At 40.6% G+C, this 19,295-nt stretch overlaps 1 protein-coding gene across 3 annotated transcripts in view; it reads right to left on the bottom strand.

The window, feature by feature from the left end:
• Positions 1-19,295, bottom strand: part of gabbr1a (gamma-aminobutyric acid (GABA) B receptor, 1a) — a 98,505-nt gene that overhangs the window by 67,402 nt on the left and 11,808 nt on the right. For all 3 annotated transcript variants that reach the window (XM_053887227.1, XM_053887228.1, XM_053887229.1), the window contains exons 5-7: positions 17,324-17,509; positions 15,965-15,982; positions 2,026-2,186 (exon numbers count right to left, since the gene is read on the bottom strand). In XM_053887227.1, coding sequence (XP_053743202.1) covers positions 2,026-2,186; positions 15,965-15,982; positions 17,324-17,509 — 365 coding nt within the window. The remainder of the gene's footprint in view (positions 1-2,025; positions 2,187-15,964; positions 15,983-17,323; positions 17,510-19,295) is intronic.

Genomic DNA, 19,295 nt, shown 5'->3' with positions numbered 1-19,295 from the left:
GCATTCAGGGAAGCCAGCCACTCCGTTACCGCTGGGTATCTGCATCCATTAAAAGGACAGGCTGGGATTAAGTGTTGAGCTTCATGAATATTGTATGATGTTGAACAAGCAGAGGACATCGCTTGATACTCCAAACCCTTAATAGTCACAAACTGATTTCAAAATCAAAGTCACGCTTAAATCCCTGACGTAAAAACCTGAATGGTCCCGGAGAAAAAAAAACACTTAATCCTGAGACGTCCGCAAACAAAGCAGCAGCGGCGCCCTCGTGTTAATCTAACAGTTAAACAAAAAGTTCTGCTGGCTAGGAAATTTGCCCGGGATGTGAAGTGAGTTATAATAAGCGGATGTGAAAATATGAGAGCTAATTAATCCATTCCACCATAATTGCTTTTCTCCTCTCAGAGGGTAAGATCCTCATTACAATTCCAGCCAGGTGACAAACACTCGCTATTAGTAAATATTAAAGTCAACCCAGGCGCGGTTGGAGACCGGAATATAAATTCCCCCCCTCTTGGCTTTTCATGGAATAAACCAGTGACACTCGCGTCTTCCTTTCAAAAGGATGCGCATCTATTCCTCCAGCCGTTCCTGAAGCACCAGCAGTGCGCTTCTCCAATCCCTCTGAAATCTGTTCAGAGAACTCCCTTATCTTTACGGCAGCTACATCTGCAGCTCCTTGCTTCACTACACTTGTAATCACATGATACACATGCATTATGTTGGATCGCAAGGTACACAACGCTCTGCAAGCATATGAATTTCCAAATGTATTTCCAAACCGTATTTGTTTCTGAGGTTTGCTTCAAGAGTAACATTGTTGCCATGCCAACTCACTTTCTCCCACCCCCCCCACCTTTTTCTCTCTCTTTCTGACACACAGAGACACATAGAAAAACACACATGCTATTCTGTTAAACAGCATTCCAATGCAGGGCCGTGCACGCCAATCAGAATCAACCGCACAGCGAATTTCTCAGCAGCCCCTACTGTTAACCGATGGGCTCCCCTGGCTCCCATCATGCTCCTGCACCACGATTGATATCAACCCTCAAGAGGGAAGAAGCAGCCAGTAATTGTTTGCATGTGACTCAGATTGTGTCGCTCTTATTGCCGCTATTCGAGGCAAAATAAAAGTCCCTGAAAACAAGAACCTGCAGCTAGGAAGCACACGACAACACTGAGAGATGAATTTCCAATTCAGATTCTAAAGTGGAGCAGCGCGGGGAAGCAGTGGGAGGGATGGTGGATTGATCGCTGTTGATAAAGCTGATATTCCTAAAAGATCGCCAGGATTAATGATTGATGAGCAGCAAATGGAAGCTGTTTTATTTTTGGATGACTCATGGTTGTTGCGGCGCGTTAAATGGCTTTTAATTTGCTCGGAGCAGCTATTTTAATGAACAACCTCCGGCGTGTCAAGGAGAGATGCAGCAGGTTTCCTTTGTGGAGACTAGTAGTTTGGAAAAACAAGTGGATGCACGCTTGTTTACAGCACAGAAGCAGCAGCCTTGCCTCTCTAAAGAGCCATCCTGATACATATTTACTATGGTTTCTCACCTATGACCATGAACTTAAGGTCAAGACAAGGAGAGGTGATTATTCAGGCGTGTGTCTGGGAGATAAGATTAGGAGATCTGTCGCTGCTTCTCTCCGCCGTGATTCAAGGAGCGTTCGGGGAAAAGAAATCTGGAAGATGAAACTGGAATGAATATAAAAGCTTAGTAATTTAACTGTACCAATAGTTACAGTTTATTTTTGCTCTTTTCATGACTTCACTCTCGGCTGTCTGCTTTGAGGTTATAAAAAAAAAAGTTTAATTTTATCTTCCAGACGTTCCCTTTAATCTAAAATAGCGGAGATCTCACAGAGGAGACGGTGACGGGTCTTGAGTCCAAACAACCGCTTTAAATGGCACGATGTTGCGGGGGAAAACATCTCGATCAGGATGTGCAAACATCTGCACATTCACGTCCAACAGGTAATTAGGATGCACAACACTTAGGAGGCGCCACTTTCACTCACCATGCTGTCGTAGTGGATGAGCTCCAGCTCGTAGTCTGGCAGGATGTCGGTCCTGTTGTTCACCAGGTCCAGGGCCATCTGTGCCGAGGGCATGCACGCCTGGCCACCCGGCCAGCCTCCGCTCATTGGGAACAGAGCTCCGATGTACAGCTTCTTCTTTCCTGTGGACGGTCGGGGCCAGAGGAGAAGGACGATGAGACATGCCCGGAGGAGGAGCGCATACCTGCGGGCTGGACCTCTGCAATCCACCCGCATGCTTCCCAAGGTGAACAGAGCCGGAGCAGGTGGATTCGGGCTCGGGTTAGCGATAACGCTTTGTCCGAATCACTGGGACGCAACACGTGTTGAAGTAGCCGTCAAAAAAGCGAGGACGCCGGCATCTATTAAACAAACCAAGAGCGGAGCGCGCTCGGCAGACAACAATACACCGTATACATTGTCACGATGTGTTTTTCATCCCGATGTTTTCTCTTCACAGTCCAACACAGTTCAAGTCTTCACTCCGCGATCAAGTCAGGACACGACCGTCAACTTTCAAAGAATCCTCAGCTCCATCTCGAAAAGAACCGATTCCCATTTCTTTGCGAAACAATGCTGCGTATTTCTCGTCGCCATGAGAGAGGAAAACGGGTCAAAAAGGATGAGGAGAGCGAGCTAAAATAAGCGATCGTGGAGAAACAGCAGGCTACATCTCCTCGCGTTAACGTCGAGCAGATGAAACGATTTGCCGGGAAAAAAAAAAATAGAAAAGCAGCGCGCCAGAGCTCTGCGTCTGATCCACTGCAGCACCGGCTGCTTGATATGTGTGTGCGCTGGAGAGAGAACGAGTGTGAGCCAAGAGACGCCTGAAATGTATGCCGATGGAGAGAGAGAGATAGAGGAGGGGGTGGAAGAGGAAAGGATGGCTGGTAGGAAGGGGGCGGCTCTGGGCAAAATCTCCTCAAAGATTCTGTAATGAGCTCCACGCTGAGCTGAACTTGAACACTACATCCACAATTCCTCACAACCTCATTTTGTCAAACGTTGCTCTTTGCATTAGAATCCTTTGGAGGCTGCAGAGGCAGGATCACAGTGCTGGCTCCGCCGCTTCATCCTTAATCTATCTGTAATCAATGGATTGATGCCAGAGGGTGACGCACGGTTCATTTATCAAAAATAAAAGCCCTGGCACAAGATGTGCCGAAGATACATAACGACCTTGAGAAGGAGCCCAGGGACGAGCCAGCTCTATGTACACTAGGTATATCACCAGCAGAGGAGAGGCTGCCCCCCGCCCCAGGAGGCCGCTTGGATGAAAGTGGCTCTGGCTGGCGGTTGCAAAGGCTCTGGAAATCAAAAGGAAAAGCAGGTCCCGTGGACGGGAAACTCAAATTTGCAAGGCTGTCCTCTTCTGAACATCTGATCCCGAAAATAAGCAGCACTTGGGAAAAGTTAAAAAAGAATCTGCCGGCCATATTTGAGGCGGATTAAAGGCTATGTGTGGACTAAGCTCTTGTTTATTTGAAATAGCATGCACACTGCTCAGAATAGGGACGGATGTGAGCTATCAAGACATATGGCTTCCCAACAATTACACAAAGGTCAGTACATGTTCCCTGCCTTGGACTGATCAGACCCCTTCATGGAATAATTTACAAAGAACTTCCTGATAGTTATTGATGAGAGCTATTGACTTATTTTCGCACACAAACTCTCTGCATTACTTACAGCGCAGCAGAGGAGGTCATATTGATTCATGCACTGGTGATCCTACACTGCTTTAAAATATATATAGGAGCAATTAAAAAGGCAAATCCCGCTAGAAGGAAGTTTAATGGCGCTGAATTAACTGCTTGAATCACAGCTGTATTGCTACGTTCTTAGGAAAATCACGACACACATTCATATACATATGTATGTGTGCGTGTACAGTACGAGTGTGTGCTGAATACATAAACTTTGAATTTGGACTTTACAACATTTAAACCCTTGTCTGAAGTCATGATGCATTGATTTAATTTCACATTTAACCCATTTACTTAAGTCATAATTCACTTTAAATTTTACTTCTAATTCTTGTACTGAAAGTTTTAAATTATTCTCTGAAAGATAATAAAACAGATTATAAAACATTTCCATAATATGAAACACTTTATATTGTAATATTGTAATTTGGGTTGCCATGACTGGTCGACTACAATTGCCAATAATTGGCAGCTGAATTTGTCACTGGTGGATTTTTTCACATACAATTCATGATGTCATCGCGTGAGTTAGCACAAGCCACTATAGGACTAGATGTTGCTGAGGCTGAGGGACCATCACGACCCAAAATGTAAGCATGAAGTATGAAAGTACTGAAGGAGTGAGATGCAACATTTGCAAAATATATCTTTACATATATACCTACTCTCACTTTCAGCTACTAGAATGTTAACTTTAAAAACAAAGCAATTGAATTTGTTTTTTGTTTTCTTTTTTAATTACTAGTTATGGCACCACAATCATATCTGAGTCTTCACCAACTCAAACACCTCATATGCCGACTAATTGTGAAGATGGTTGACTAGTCATAGACTAGTACGCTACAGTATGGACTTTCAATATCGTATCGCTGTTTATTTATTTGTTTTATGGACATTTCCTTCACCTAATGTAGAATTGAGGAGGTGAAAACAGATGAGTACTTTTGGTCAATGCTTCAGAGTAATGTATGTAGGTCATGGTGAGGAAGAGAGTGCAGGCAGGGTGGCGCGGATGCAGATGATCAAAAGGGATTATCGTCTTGGGGATTACATACAGAAGGTGAGACTGAGGGGCTGGTAACTAAGCAGCAAGGTGATATCTTTTGTCAGGAAATGCCAAAACTAGAACAATCTTTACCTGCGTTCTGTTTCTATATTACATCGACTGCAATGGGCCCTCTCATGAGCCTCGGTATCCACTCTGGCCCTACCTTTTGTGAAAGTGTACTGTATATATGCACCAGGGAACGTGCCTCATACTGCATCCCATAATATATAAATAATGTTACGCAATACAGCTTTCACACTTCATGTCTGTTGCTGGGAGGGTCAATATTCTGTATTCACAGCACAATATTGTTTATTGATGAAGCTATACTCCAGCAGAGTCCGAGAGTTATATTTTCTGGACAACCTCATAAACAGTAGGTAAAATATCAGGACAGCTCCAGACCTCAGGGGTTAGAAATGAGCTCCATGTTCACCTCACGGTGCAGCAATTAAAGGAGTTTGTGAAGAAGCAACCAAAGCTGTTGACTCAATTGGAGGGAGAAAAATCACTGGTAAATTATGTAACCAGCTATGGGCAAACAACAATTAGAATGTGTACAAGTATTAAATAGCAAATATGTTCAGAGTTGCTTAGAATTTATTTTCAGTTGCGACTTAAATAACACTGAAACAGAAACGGCTTCAGCGATGTAGCCACTAAAGACAATAGGACCTGCAGTAATGCATCAGTTTTAGTCCAGCACTGCTAAAATATTAACCAATTGGTCAATGTTTATATAGAATGCAGAACAACAAGAGAGAAAGTACAAACAAATAGCGGCAACTCACTCTGAGAGCTCGACATCGTAGCATGAAACATGGCTTTATCTGCAGAGAAACTAGGAGAAGCAATTAACCTCCAAAGTAAACAACTGTGCACCGTCACCCTGGAATAATCCATGAAGCCAGCTAGGGTCAGAGGTGCTGACCCCTGGTGTGCGGTGTTGTGAGCCTCACAAACGTGGGATTAATTCGCCACAGCCCAAATTATTCAACTGTTTGGAAAGTCAGTCATAAGGCTGCCTTTCACTTTTACTGTCCCCCTATGTTGCCAGTGATTTTGTGGTCAGTCCTTGTTCAGCCTCAGGTCAGAAGCAGATCCTGCTCATTTCAGGGGCTTTTTAAATGCTATTACACCTCAGCGGAGCACTGAAATAGTTTTCTTTTAATAAACCACTCCATTAATCTCAGAATAATCCTGCACTGGACAGTCTGACTTGGATGTGGAGCCTTGACCACGCCTCCTCCCTGCTTTTACAGGCCTGTGTTGGGGATGTGGAGTCGAATAGTCACCTGACATTTGCGTCTGTAATTCAGGGAAGCTTATCATTTAGGGTAGCAACACCGACAGCTTTATTGGTCCATGTCAAGCTGTCACAGGCTTGGTGACTCTGTCAAACATAGCTAATGTCCCTCTACCTTGGCTAACATCAGCAATTACTTTAATGGGAAGTATTTGTCTTAGTAAAAAAGGTCAGTGATGGGGTTACTACTTGGCTGTCAACCCTTTAGGTGCTTGACTTTCTTCAACTTTGGTGTCACATTTTGTGAGGCTGTAGCATAATGTTAAAGATGAAGGCATAATGTAAAAGAGAAGAACCTTCAGTGTGACCTAAAGCTAGGGATGGAAGTAAATGCCCTCATCTAATGTGCATATTATGAAGTCACCAGGTTGCAGCCATAGCTGCTCCATAGCCACAGCTGCTATTCCCTGAGTCCACTATTTTTTTCAAAACTTTGACAGCAACACATCCTAGAATGTTGCTCGAATTGAAGTTCCAAGTGACCGCCATCTGCTACTGTAAAGTAGTGACTACATCAGCCTTCATATTTGCAGCATGACTTGTTTAAATGTCGCGCTGCTGCCTGTCACAACTCTGTGACTTTGACACCTGCAGTAAATGGTTAACTAGAGAGCAGCCATTCAAGACTGCCTTATAATTGAGGATGGTGCACACTATATTGGTCAAAATTCAAGTTGAAAAATGTCATCTTTCTAACTGTGCTATAGAGCAGTGATTTTTAACCACAGGGCCGAGATTGGGCCACTTAAAGTCTTTTTGTTTTACACCTCTGGGCCGTTAGATGCTCAGTTTTAATACACTTGCCACATATGGTGGCAGTAGCGTGTCACTGAATTGACTTGACTGCTGCAAATTTGTGATAGTTACCAACTATGGAGATGCTCTTGAAAAGAAAAAATGATAAATTATTTTCTTTTTTTTTTCTCTAGCAAATTCGATGATCATGACTTGTACCTGGTTCTGCTGCTGGTTGGAATTTTCACTGACAACTATGGTTTCATGTCATTCCACAAGGCTTTGGTTTGTTTACATATAGACCCATTTCTTCTGGAAAAGGTGAGTCCCGAAAAGGTGAGACCGAAACCAAACTGAATACAGAAACTACCTACTACCTAACCTACTTGCCATGGTGGTCCAAAATCAAATCCCTTCTCAGTTAGCTCACTTCCAACCAACCCTATTGTTTTCAAAAGTTTCGTATAAATGGCTGAATGGAGACCCCTAAAACATAACTTTCATAATTGGAGGTTATGTATTAGTATTATTACTCTCGCAGCATGTATTTGATTGTTAAGGGTAAACAAAGGCTGTTGCCCGGCAACATGAGGACTGCTTCCCATGATGCATTGCGAAATCATATGGCCTTTCAAGCCCAATTGATGATATTAATGTTGCATTTAGATCAAGAGTGTTAAACTGATCCACAAATGGGCCGCAGTGGGTGTGTTTTTATCCCACAGGTGTCAGGTGTCCTCTTGATAGGTTGGAACAACAGCCTGCACCCACTGTGAGCCTTTGAGGATCGGTTTGACACCCCTGGTTTAGCGCCAGTTCCGCTTAAACTAGCATGAACGCGGCCGGTTCGATACAAAGCATTGAGGTTCTGAGAATCCAGAACAGCAGCAGAATCATGACAGGTCTCTGAGTCAGCTCACATTGCTCTCTTTATTCCAAAAAATATGGTTCATTAATGGGCCCGAAGGAAGCATTCAGGTGGTGGCGGTTTCTTGAAAATCAGACATATTCAGTAAGGAATTTAGATTATTATTAGGGGTGGGATTTGATTTTAAAAAATCTAGTTAATGAAAGAATTTGAGATTCATTAATAAAAGTTTTATGGTATAAGAATATTTGCCACAAGAAGCCACAGTTTTCAGTTTGAATGAATGTGGTATATTACTGAATCAAATGATGGACCCATACATAGGTTTAAATGACAAAACATTGGTTATTTTGCATCAGTTTGACAATAGCACAATAAATCTGGATGGTGGCTATATTCAAGTTTTTATACCACCTTATTTAAACTAAAGCTCTTTTAGTGTCTTGAAAATATTTGGATAAGAATTTCAATTTTATACCACAACCCTTCTGGCAGTGCTGGTGCTTGAAGCTGTCGTTCACACACAGAAACAGTTTTCACTGCCTCACTGGAAGCAATGGGAACCAACATTGACCTTCGTTTTAATTTCTCCGCACCTCAGATCAATCCCTTCATACATTTGGGGCATATTTTTGTGAATCCAAATTATGAATAACACCTGAACTTTCACGACTTTTGAAAGCATTCCACAGAAGACTATTTAAAAAGTTATATATATTTGTTTTTAACTCACTGTAGCTTCAATAAAGCATCCCGAAACATGAATCCAAAAAGCTGAGCTCCTCGATTTACAACTGAAAACTACTCAATTTAACCTTCACGTGCTGTCGACTAAGACCAACGCGTGCATCACAATAGATGCTTTTCATGACTTCATCTCCAACTGAGAGCGTGAGAATGAAGTCCCTACACAGCTGTTGCCTGTGACGCACAATGACACATGACAGTACATACTGTACACGTACACTAAAGGCACCCACCGACACAGTCTGAAAAGCTGTGACTGTTGGTTGCCATCGATGAGAAGAGCTGCATCGTTGGACTCGCTTCAAGGAATATCATAATTAAGGGATAAAGCAGCTCATTATTTGACGACGGTGACTTGTTCGGATGAAAGCGACTGACAGTGCGCAGTATTGATTGCACTCTAGATGGATTCTACCCTTCTGTCTTTTCCCGTTGTTGCGTCAGCATGCTAATTACAGTATAATGCCAGTGTTTCCTTTTGAAACGGACTCTTCGCCACAGCTGAATACATCATTATTTTAAATGAAAAGCCTTCTGTAGTTAGGCAAATGAATGTGACTGTTACATAACCACAGATCATTAACCCAATATCATTAACAGCCCGCAGCTTTTTTTATTCTTAAAACATGTTGGTCGAGCTGAGGGCAGTGACCGAGGCCTGGCATTTGCAGTGCACTTCCGCATCCTTGCTGACACCCAAAGTGCCATCAATTATTCAGGTGTGAACTTTACTTTCTGTTTAGCTGCGTCCGCCTGCAGACAGCACGAGCCACGGCCGCTGCAGAGTTAACAACCCCCGTGGAGGCAAATGACACTTTCAGCGAAGACATTATCTGTGACACAGCCTGGAGAAGATGTAATGGAGACACCAGGGCTGTGGCATGCTGCTTAGCTGCTTTAATGAGGACCTTGTGTCGCACATTCGTGTCTCCAGTTTACAGACTTTCCGATTCTTCTCCAGCCGAGAGCACTGGAGGACATTTACAGCTTTCCTTTCTCTGACGCACTTCCTTCCACCCCAGTTCTGATTCAGCCAAAATGAAAATACAGGAAACACAAAAACGCATCCATGGACACAAGCGCTGGGATGTCATGTTGAGAAATAGCTCTATCTCCAGCACGCGCATTATTATTACAGGGCTGTTCAGTGGCAGCGCTGCACTACCTGCTACTCAATACTCCACAGCGGCCTGGTTATTACAGTCATACATCACGGCTGAGGGCGCTGGGTAATGTGTTAAGCATAGTTGCTCATTGATCAACTGTAAAACATATCCTGCCTCCGCTGCAAAGCTTTGCCATCGACGGACAATTATTTGTACGTTTTTCAGCCTTTTTTATCTCAGGAAACATCACACCGGTTAGTCAATAGGGCGGTGAGTGATGGTGTTTTAAAGAAGCTAGAGGTAGATGTATCGCCCTGCTCTCTTTAAGTTATGATCACCGGTGTGGAGGGGTGTGATAGAAACGGGATCATTGTGTGTGTGTGTGTGTGTGGGAAAACAGAAGATGTCCATTCACATATGAATGCCTAGTGTTGCCACTTCTAGTTAGACAAAGGAAGGCCTCAAATGAACAGGAAGTTCTCACTCCAGACGCAAGAGGTCAGATGAAAGGACAAAAGAAATATCTAGACAGAAAGGCATGCCCAAGAGCCAAGACGTTTCCAGTCAAGAAACAGAAGACGTATTGAGTTTGACATCCAAAGATGCCATTTGGAGAATGACTTTTAATCTCAGACACCATGGTTCTCATGGTCCTCCCTCTTTCACTTCCATGACACAGACATGGATATGAATTCTTGAGGGAACTGTGTGCACGCAGGTCATCTACTTCTCACTGAAACAAAAAAGCACTACTTTCTTTCAACTAATCCCGTCTCATTTGGAGAAACAAATGACTGTACCCAATTAAAGTCCTACTGTGAAATGGGTAAAAGTGGGCTGAGGCAGTCAAAGGCTCCCAGTTGAAGCCCACCTCCACATGCTGCTGCTGTTTATGTCACGCAGCTGTGGAACCCTTTTGTTCTTATCAGCAGAAAGACTAAAGGGCTGCGGTGGTTAGGCATGCTTACTCAAAAACGTGGACTAGATCTAGTCTTGATCTAGCCTGACTGATAATCTTAATGTCTTTACGCATCAAGAAATGTACCTAGAAACATCTGTATCATATTCTGATGTTGCATTTTCTCTCCTATATTTAATAGTTTTTTTTTTCCCCACTTGTATTCTCCCTTCTTTTTGCTTTAAAACACGCATTTATTTTTCTTCAGAGATTTTTCATTTTTAATAATGTTTTTAAAAATAACCTCAACAGATTTTAGTGCAGCTGACTTAATTTTTAATGTGTATTATTATTAATTCTACTTTATTTCTCATGATACTGTTGTACATCTGTTAATATTCTTGAACTTTCTTTTTCAGATCACCATTGAAGTGCGTCGGCTTCTACTTTCTGCTTCAGTTACAAGTTTGGCTCATCGAGTTTGGCTGACACAGAGTCACATACTTCCAAAATACTAATTATGGATTTCGAGAACAGTCGGTATGTTTGGTGAAATCAGAAAAAAAGTAAATATCAAGCCCAGTGCTGCATGGTTTTTAAATGTGTGTCCATACACACACACACAAGGCAGACACAGACAGGCGCAGGGTATTAACCTTTCTCCTGCTGAGGAGGCAGTAAGTGGGTGGTGATGGCATATGGAGTGGAGAGGGAGAAAGTGAGCTGTGCCAGAGGGAGGTCAGTGGTGAAACACAAGATAGAGATTTCTATTTCAGGAAACAGTCGTGCGTCTACCAACCACTTCGTTTTCAGTTAGTTTGGAATATTAGAAAGTTTTCTCATGTTTCAGTGGTGACCTGTTGAACTTTTTTTTTTTTTTGAAAATCACAATTCTGTAGCATTTTGTGTGTTTCAGGAAAATCAAGTTCATGTGTAATTCATCAAAGCAAGGCCTGAAGGGTTGAAGCATGATTCAATATCGAACCAACTCTTATGGTGATGAAACTAAAGGCTGAACCAACAGCAACAATGATATCTATCATCCCAGGGCAGATGAAATGGCTGCATCAGGAGAATTTCTGACCAATTGTATTTTTAAGACAGCCTGACCAAGCACATTTCTTCATCTTCAGCCAGAGTCTGCTGGCCAATTCCCTTGGACAGAATTGATCTTGTTTTATACAAGTGGACAAATGTGGTGATATCGGCAATAAAAGTGAAGTGAAACACATCGATCGGCAGACTTGGCTCTGTTTTCCAGGATGTCATGAAATTGAAACCAAAAATATGAAGTACTTCTGTAAGTAAGATTTACATTATAGCCATCTATTTTTTTCCCAGATAATTCATTGTCCTTTATTGTCACAAACCTTTATTTTCAAATAAGTTTTATGATCCATTTAGATTAGATTAGCGTTTATTCTTCCCACGCCTTGTGTCTTGTAGGATTTTCACTGTACAAATACTTTGACCTCTTTTCATATGAATATGTTTGTTGTCCATCATTCTGAGACATCATTTTTCATACAGTACGCTTCACAAAATGTGTGGATACTTCCAATAATGAGTACTTTCTTCTGTCGACTGAGAGTAATAAGTTCATGTCCAGCCATGGTGACTGTGTTCATCACTTATTCAAGTAACTATTTCATCCTTTACCCTATATTCACATCTCTTCTGATGCTTACCAATAAAACACGATCATAATAGCTGAACTATTTAATTCCTATGGTAAGATTTTAAAACCACATTTTTTTAAATTATACATTACATTTAAAAATGATCTCTCATCTCTCTTCTTGTATAGTAGTTTCCTCCAACATCGTTTTCCAATTCGAACTTTGGTATTATGAGTAATATGAGTAAGACATTTACTTCATTACATGCATTTTTATGTCTTTAATTTACCTTGAAATGCATCTTTGTTTTGGATCTCATTTTTTGAAACCAGAACCTTTTTTCCACTAGTACTAGCAGATCCACTTTATTTGGAATTTTATCTGTTTACAACTCCCCATATGATATTTTTTTCCCAAACATAATTTGACATCGATACAATCAATCTATTTTACAGCTTCGACAAGCAATAAAAGAGGCACTGCTGCAAACACATTCGACTTTTGTTTCCATTTTCATCATTTTTATCGATATTATTGTATCATGTTGCAGTACTATTCAACAATGCTCGCAATATTACATTCTTTACGATGATCAGAGATTATTGCACTGGCCGCAGACAGCGGTGTCTCCTTCGGCCGCAACTCTGAACGCTTTTATTTGCTGATGTTTTCTCAAAGTGCAATGTTGCCCTCTGTTGATCAAACCATGCATTACATTTCTGAATTACTACCCTGCAGATGGCGCTATCGTGATTTAAACATTTTCAGGTTGCACTAATATGAATGGGTCAAGAAAGACAAACATAGACTGAAGGATGACAATGCAACCGTGAGATTGTTGAGTTGAAGCCATACGTCAATGTTTATCAAAGGGTCTTATGAGGTGAAGAAGTGAACTTGAAAGGGTCACATGGGGCAAAGGTGTTACAAGATTCATGTTACAGTGTTCACACTTCTAAACTGCTATTTGTCTCTTCATCATACATCATTGCAGCGCCCTTTAAGTGCAGGTCCCACTTCCTCCACCCCCTCAGGTATGGCCTGATCAACCAGGCCTGCATGTTCTTCTTCGCCTACACAATGTTTTCTACTTATGGGTCCAGAACACCTACAGCAGCTGAATGACGACATACAGTGTTTGGCCAAGTGGGTCATTAAACAAAATATTTAAGTGCGAATAAATACATCTACATTTCACATTTTTTTAAGTGTTTAAATTACTGCCAGTTCCTGGGGGTAGTTTAACATCGGGAATTTTCAAACAGCAAGAGGCTTTTGCATTGGTAAATTTGATTTACATTTACTGGCCTGGTGGTTGTTTCCTTCTTTATCTTTTATTTGATAACTATTACTACCTTGAAACAATTTGTTTGCCTGTTTTTCTATGTTGTCGCACGATCGCCACCATAATAGAAGTCACGAGAGAACGTCAACAAATAATAATAGCCAGAACTCTACTGCCCTCTATTGGAGGTTAGTTTTACTACAGGGTTGTTATGATAGGTTCCAGACTGGGTGGCCAAGTTCCATAGTTAAGGTGATCTTTATCACAGGCAGTATTGGAAAAGCAAACATGTTATTTTCTCCTTATAAGAACATAATTTACTTATCACTTACAGTACGTCAATAGCTTCAGCTTCTGCGTCACACATTCAATTGGCCAGTAACGCAGGTAATAACAGAAGCAGCTGATACATTTTTGAAATCCCCCCCTCAACGGTATCAAGGCAATCTTTCCCACAATCGCATTAACAAGTAGTTCAGAAGAAGAAGGGAAAAGGCTTCTTCTTTTTTTTTTATCAAATTCAAAAATGTACTCATGCACCTCTTCTGGTCCCTAACAAATATTGAGGGATATATATATATATATATATATATATATATATATATATATATATATATATATATATATATATATATATATATATATATATGTATATATATGGGCATATTTTAATTTTATATGTCAGTAAAAGTGTATCAGCAACGCACATAAACTGGATTATTAAAACTGTAAAGGTTTGTTTCAATTATACTGCAGGTTTTGCTGGGAATTGTCAATAGTGACGCTGACATAATTTTGTGTGTTTTAAAGAGCTAATCAAAGCTAATTTATATTCCTATGACTTTTGTTATGACTTCCGGTTTTGTTTGGGGTTTTTTCTGCTCCTTCTCAACTACAAATTCCGCTGATAAACAGTTCTCCTTCTCGCCACTAGAGGCCATCAGAGTACCATACAGCTCCTTCCGCACCCGAGCCTCACCGGCGATGACACGAGTGAAAGTACTGAGTTTATTTATTTATTTATTTATTCATTTTTTTATTATTATTTTAACGGTGACAATCACAGCATGCACCTGCTTATGTTAGACTGTAAATCTCAGCGAGTGCAAAGAAATTCCTTGATGATGTCAGCAAAAAATGTACCATTTTGAAAAGGTTAAAATTACCGCTTTGAAGGTCAGTCATGCAATACGTGAGATTTAAATCTCCAAAACATGAACCTCCCCAGTTTTGAACACGTCGTGATTGACGCTTGTTGACGTCATGCCAGCTGTTTTATTATTAAATGAATTTTGAATTGCACATCGTATGGACATTTTACAAGCAATGTTTCATGTATAGTGAAAGTCGGTTTTGAAACGTTTATATTATGCTATATCTTTATATTATACAGTGGTACCTCGGTTTTCGAACGTCCTGGACTTCGAACAAATCGGAGTTCTAACAAAAATTTCGAGTTTTTTTTGCTTCGGATTTCGAACGAAAATCCAGAACTCGAACGCCCCCGAAAACACCGGGAAAAACATAACGTGCGTGGATCGATCAGCTGACTCACGACTCGCTTTGTTATTGTGTATAACGCAGCTCCTGTATGCGGACATGTCCCACTAGCTACATTTACTGACTGTTTTTTCTTCATATTGAGGTGTAAAACCTTTCCTGTCTCCGCACTGGACCGTGGTAGAGTGTCTTAGGGGAGGTGCTCGCTCTCCACACCTCCGAGCAGGGATGAGGCGAGTCTGGGACAGAGCGTTACTTGGTTTATGACTTTGTCACAGCCAAACTGCACAGAAGCGCACATTCAGAGCTGGACACGCACCGGGCACCTCTTCACTTCTGGAGAGACGTCACTCACTCAGCAACCCCTCCCACATGCAGCGGCCACACACATAGAGGAACAGCGCACCTGCAGCAGACACTCTACATTCACTCCTACAAAAGACTATTTTAAGGCTTAGAACGCATGATTTCTTTTTCCATTCATTGTAATGGGAAAAATTGATTCAGATTTCAAACAATTCGCTTCTCGAACGGCCGTCAAATAAAAAAAACGTCAAAAAACGTAGCGTCAACAGTACGTAGCAGCCCGGACACATTCCAGCTACTGCACACAGGCATCTGTTCATCATGGCCTGTATCATGCCAACTTGAGCAGTCAATATTACGAATTTCATCAGAAAGTGCACGTGGTAAACACTATAATGTCACAACTAACAGACGGCAAATATACAAAAGTACTACTTCATAGGAAACTTACTGTAAAAATGCAACAAAATAATAACAAGGCAATGTGCAAACGATAATAATAATATCAAAATGTGTTTGGTCTAGTCAAATAACGCATTGTAAAGCATGGATGTGAAACATGTCAAAGATGGAAGTCAACTGAGATGAGGAGGCTGCATTCGAAATACATGTATCATGGAACATTCTCAATTTAAGACGTGAATATGGATAATTCCATATTAATCTGTTCTTCAAGATATGTATTTATAATACCAGCAATTACATTTCATTCTCTTATATAGCACTCATTTATTGTGATGATTATTTATTATTGTTTAAGGTGACAATATCAGGGAACAAAAATAAATGTTTCTTACCTGTGTAGTTTCTGTCATCTTTGGCAGACACAAAGGAAAAATAGAGAAACATTAATTCCTCATAAATAGTGGCACTGATTCTGAAAACACATTTTAAAATGAATATATATAGTAGAGTTTAATGTCACGCTTTAAACCACAAGATGGCAGTCGCACATAAGATGAACTCTTGACGCGTCTCGGCCGTCACTGTTACGTCATTATTTACTTATTTATTTGGCAACCACTGCAAGTCAAAATAATGAACGTGAATACAAATACTTGCGGAACAGCGCAATGGAAAGATGTAGAATTTTAAGTCACCAAATCCTCAACGACACCTAAAATAAACCTCACAGTTTATCAGCACTATCAAATGAGTCACTTATCACGTTACAACTGAGCTGCAAACTTCCACACTATTCTTCCATTTTAACATAACTATTTCCATAGCAACTTTTTGGTTGCCACGACAACCTCGCTGATGACCAGTTGGCACTCTCATTTTGTCTCAATGATTTTTTTTTCTCTTTCAGCTGTGGTTTTTGTCTGAACTCAGTTATAACTATGATGGATGCTTAATTGTTTCGAAATTTGCAAAGCAATTAAAGAACGATTCATAACTTCATTTTGGGTGGCAGTTTTTCCCCTCATAATTCCCATCCATGTGCCAAAATAGCCAGATTTTACTCAGACTGGTTGCATCTTGTGTTGCCAAGAGGAACCGCCTGAGTGTCAGAAGAGCAAGTGTTTTCATCATTTCAAATTCTACAAGGCTTTATATGGAAATTCTTTGCTCGGAGGCTGGACAAAATAGACCATAGATCATATATAACCTGAACATCACCAGACAGTTTAACATCTTAACTATATGCCACATATATATATATATATATATATATATATATATATATATATATATATATATATATATATATATATATATATATATATATATATATATATATATATATATATATATAATTTTTTTATTTTTATTTTTTAAGTCAGTAGCTCAAGGAAGAGTCACCTGGGGATTCAATCACAGCTTCACTATGTCTGAGGAATTGGTTCTCAGCAGGAACCAGAATGAAGAGTGAACAAAGTGTGTGTGATCTTTACAAGAGCAGCAGCAGCAGCAACATCGCCTTCTTTGTGACTCGCTTATGGATACAAGGCGTCAACACAAATTTGCATTTGAAGGTTCAGGAGCTAAAACATCTGGATTGATTCAGTAAAGAGCTGGAGCTCCAAAAAGGGACTGTAAAAGGTTTTTAGAATTCTCTCTCTGTTTAGCATGGGAGGCAATATATGCAGTTTGTCATTTACATTTTTTTTTTTTTAAATCAAATTGGAGAGGAATCTGAGAGAAAAACCTACATAAACAAGTGGGTTTGGGTGCGTCCCACTTTCCAAGTTTGGTGCAGTGGCTGATGTTCCTTCCCTCCAGGATGAAACCAGCATGGCAGCTGTAATGGAGAACGGTCCCCTCCACCGGTGGGCCCGGCGGTTTCGCTGTCACCCGCCCGTTCTCCAGTGACGTCCACACCCGCGGGCAGAGCAATACTGCAGACAATCGCAGACAAAACACTGATCAGATTTCCACCAAATACTGCCCTGAAACCATTAAAACAGAAAATGTTAACAAGAAGACTATTTTCTAAATGAAAAGACATTTCCCACTAGGTGGCCTAGTGCTGATTCCATGGCAAAAGTTCTGACTTTATCCCTCTAGACTTGGCTGGCATGCTCCCAAGACAGGACTTAATTGAAGCTGTCCTTCCTGCTGTAACAGAGTGTCTCCACACTCCTTTCCCATTTTGTCTTTTATCCTTTCCCAGTGTTTGACACGCTCCGCTGCCAGACGGTTATTTCTACCATTCAGGATATCTCAGGCTCTGCACTCTCGCCGGTCACACATCACCTCCGAAATCACACAGCAAAACTAGACAAGGTCCAGTCCAATCCCACGAGAGCCTGCACTGGCTCTGAATTCTTGCGAGCTTTGTGGTGAAATTCTCTCACATGGTTTTCCTCAGCGACACTAGCTAATGGACATCTCCTCATAGATAGATAGACGCCACATGAAACTCAAAACTTGTTTTTCATCGCTCACCTTACATCCACCCCAAAACCAGGCACTTGACACCTAACTCCAGGAGGAAGGCCATGTTTACTAGCTATGAGCTAATTTTTTTTTAAAAGTTTTGAAAAAAACTAGGGTTGAGATTTTAAATAGCAATGATTCATGATTCAAATAACAGATCATCAATCTTGTATTTTCATAAGATTTTCAACGTATCATTTTACAATTCTACAACATTATACGATGTGATGTCATCACCAAACCATCCATGAGGAAGGAAACTAAATGAGATTGAGGACGGACAGAAAAAAGAAGTTTAAAAAACGTAAAGATAGCAAGAGAGGATCTAATCGCTGGGGCACTTTCACCCTGACGTTCAAGCTTATGTGCACAGATTCAATATAAATAAATCCTTCTGGGGTCAAATATCTAAATGCCATAAATCACAATTACCTCATGATAGAATCTGGAGTTGTATATTTTCAATAAGTGTATTGCACACATTTATTTTAGGACAGAATACTACTGCAGGTTTGTCGTTTCTGAAAACTGATATCTGGTTTTATTTCACATTCAAGACACACATGACAGTTCAATCTTCAGTTTATCTTCAAAATATATATATTTTATTATGAAAAAAAGACTGGAAAATGTGAGCAGCTGCCGATTTAATCGGATATTATGCATGTGATTATGACACCTCAAGACTATTTTGACTTTAAAAACATACTTGGTAAATGAGAACCGCAGAGAGCAAGGCTTGTCATGCCTCAGTGGGTCGCCCTGCATAGTTAACACAATATTCTTATTTTGATTACTTGAAACACTTATTCCCATCTCTCCTAATTCTTCGTACCCATTCATAATTCAGTTAATGTGCCTCCAGTGCATTGCAGGAAAACATTGCACTGCACTATATTTAACAAGAATATCTACCTTTAAGACTGTCACTCTTAGAAAGAAAAGCACAGTGAAAACTGCGACACACGCTAAAAGTACGAGGCAAAAAAAAAAAAAAATCAACTGCGCCGACATCGGAAGCTGAGGGTTATTAAATGGATTCTTCTTGTGAGATTACTTCTGCATATTGAACAGCTCTGCCTGTAAAATGTAGAAACATGGCGATGAGCTTTAGTCAGAAATGAGCGTCTGTAGAGATTTACAATCAGATTTTCCATATCACAAATATTGAATAGCATGCACAGCACATGTAAATATGGACATTTAAGATGTCAATAATTGTGTTAAATAATTCCATAGTTAATT

Source organism: Synchiropus splendidus, chromosome 15, assembly GCF_027744825.2.
Source record: "Synchiropus splendidus isolate RoL2022-P1 chromosome 15, RoL_Sspl_1.0, whole genome shotgun sequence".
NCBI lineage: Eukaryota > Metazoa > Chordata > Actinopteri > Syngnathiformes > Callionymidae > Synchiropus > Synchiropus splendidus.
The sequence above is the reverse complement of the archived record's forward strand: the minus strand, read 5'-3'. Positions and strand labels throughout refer to the sequence as shown.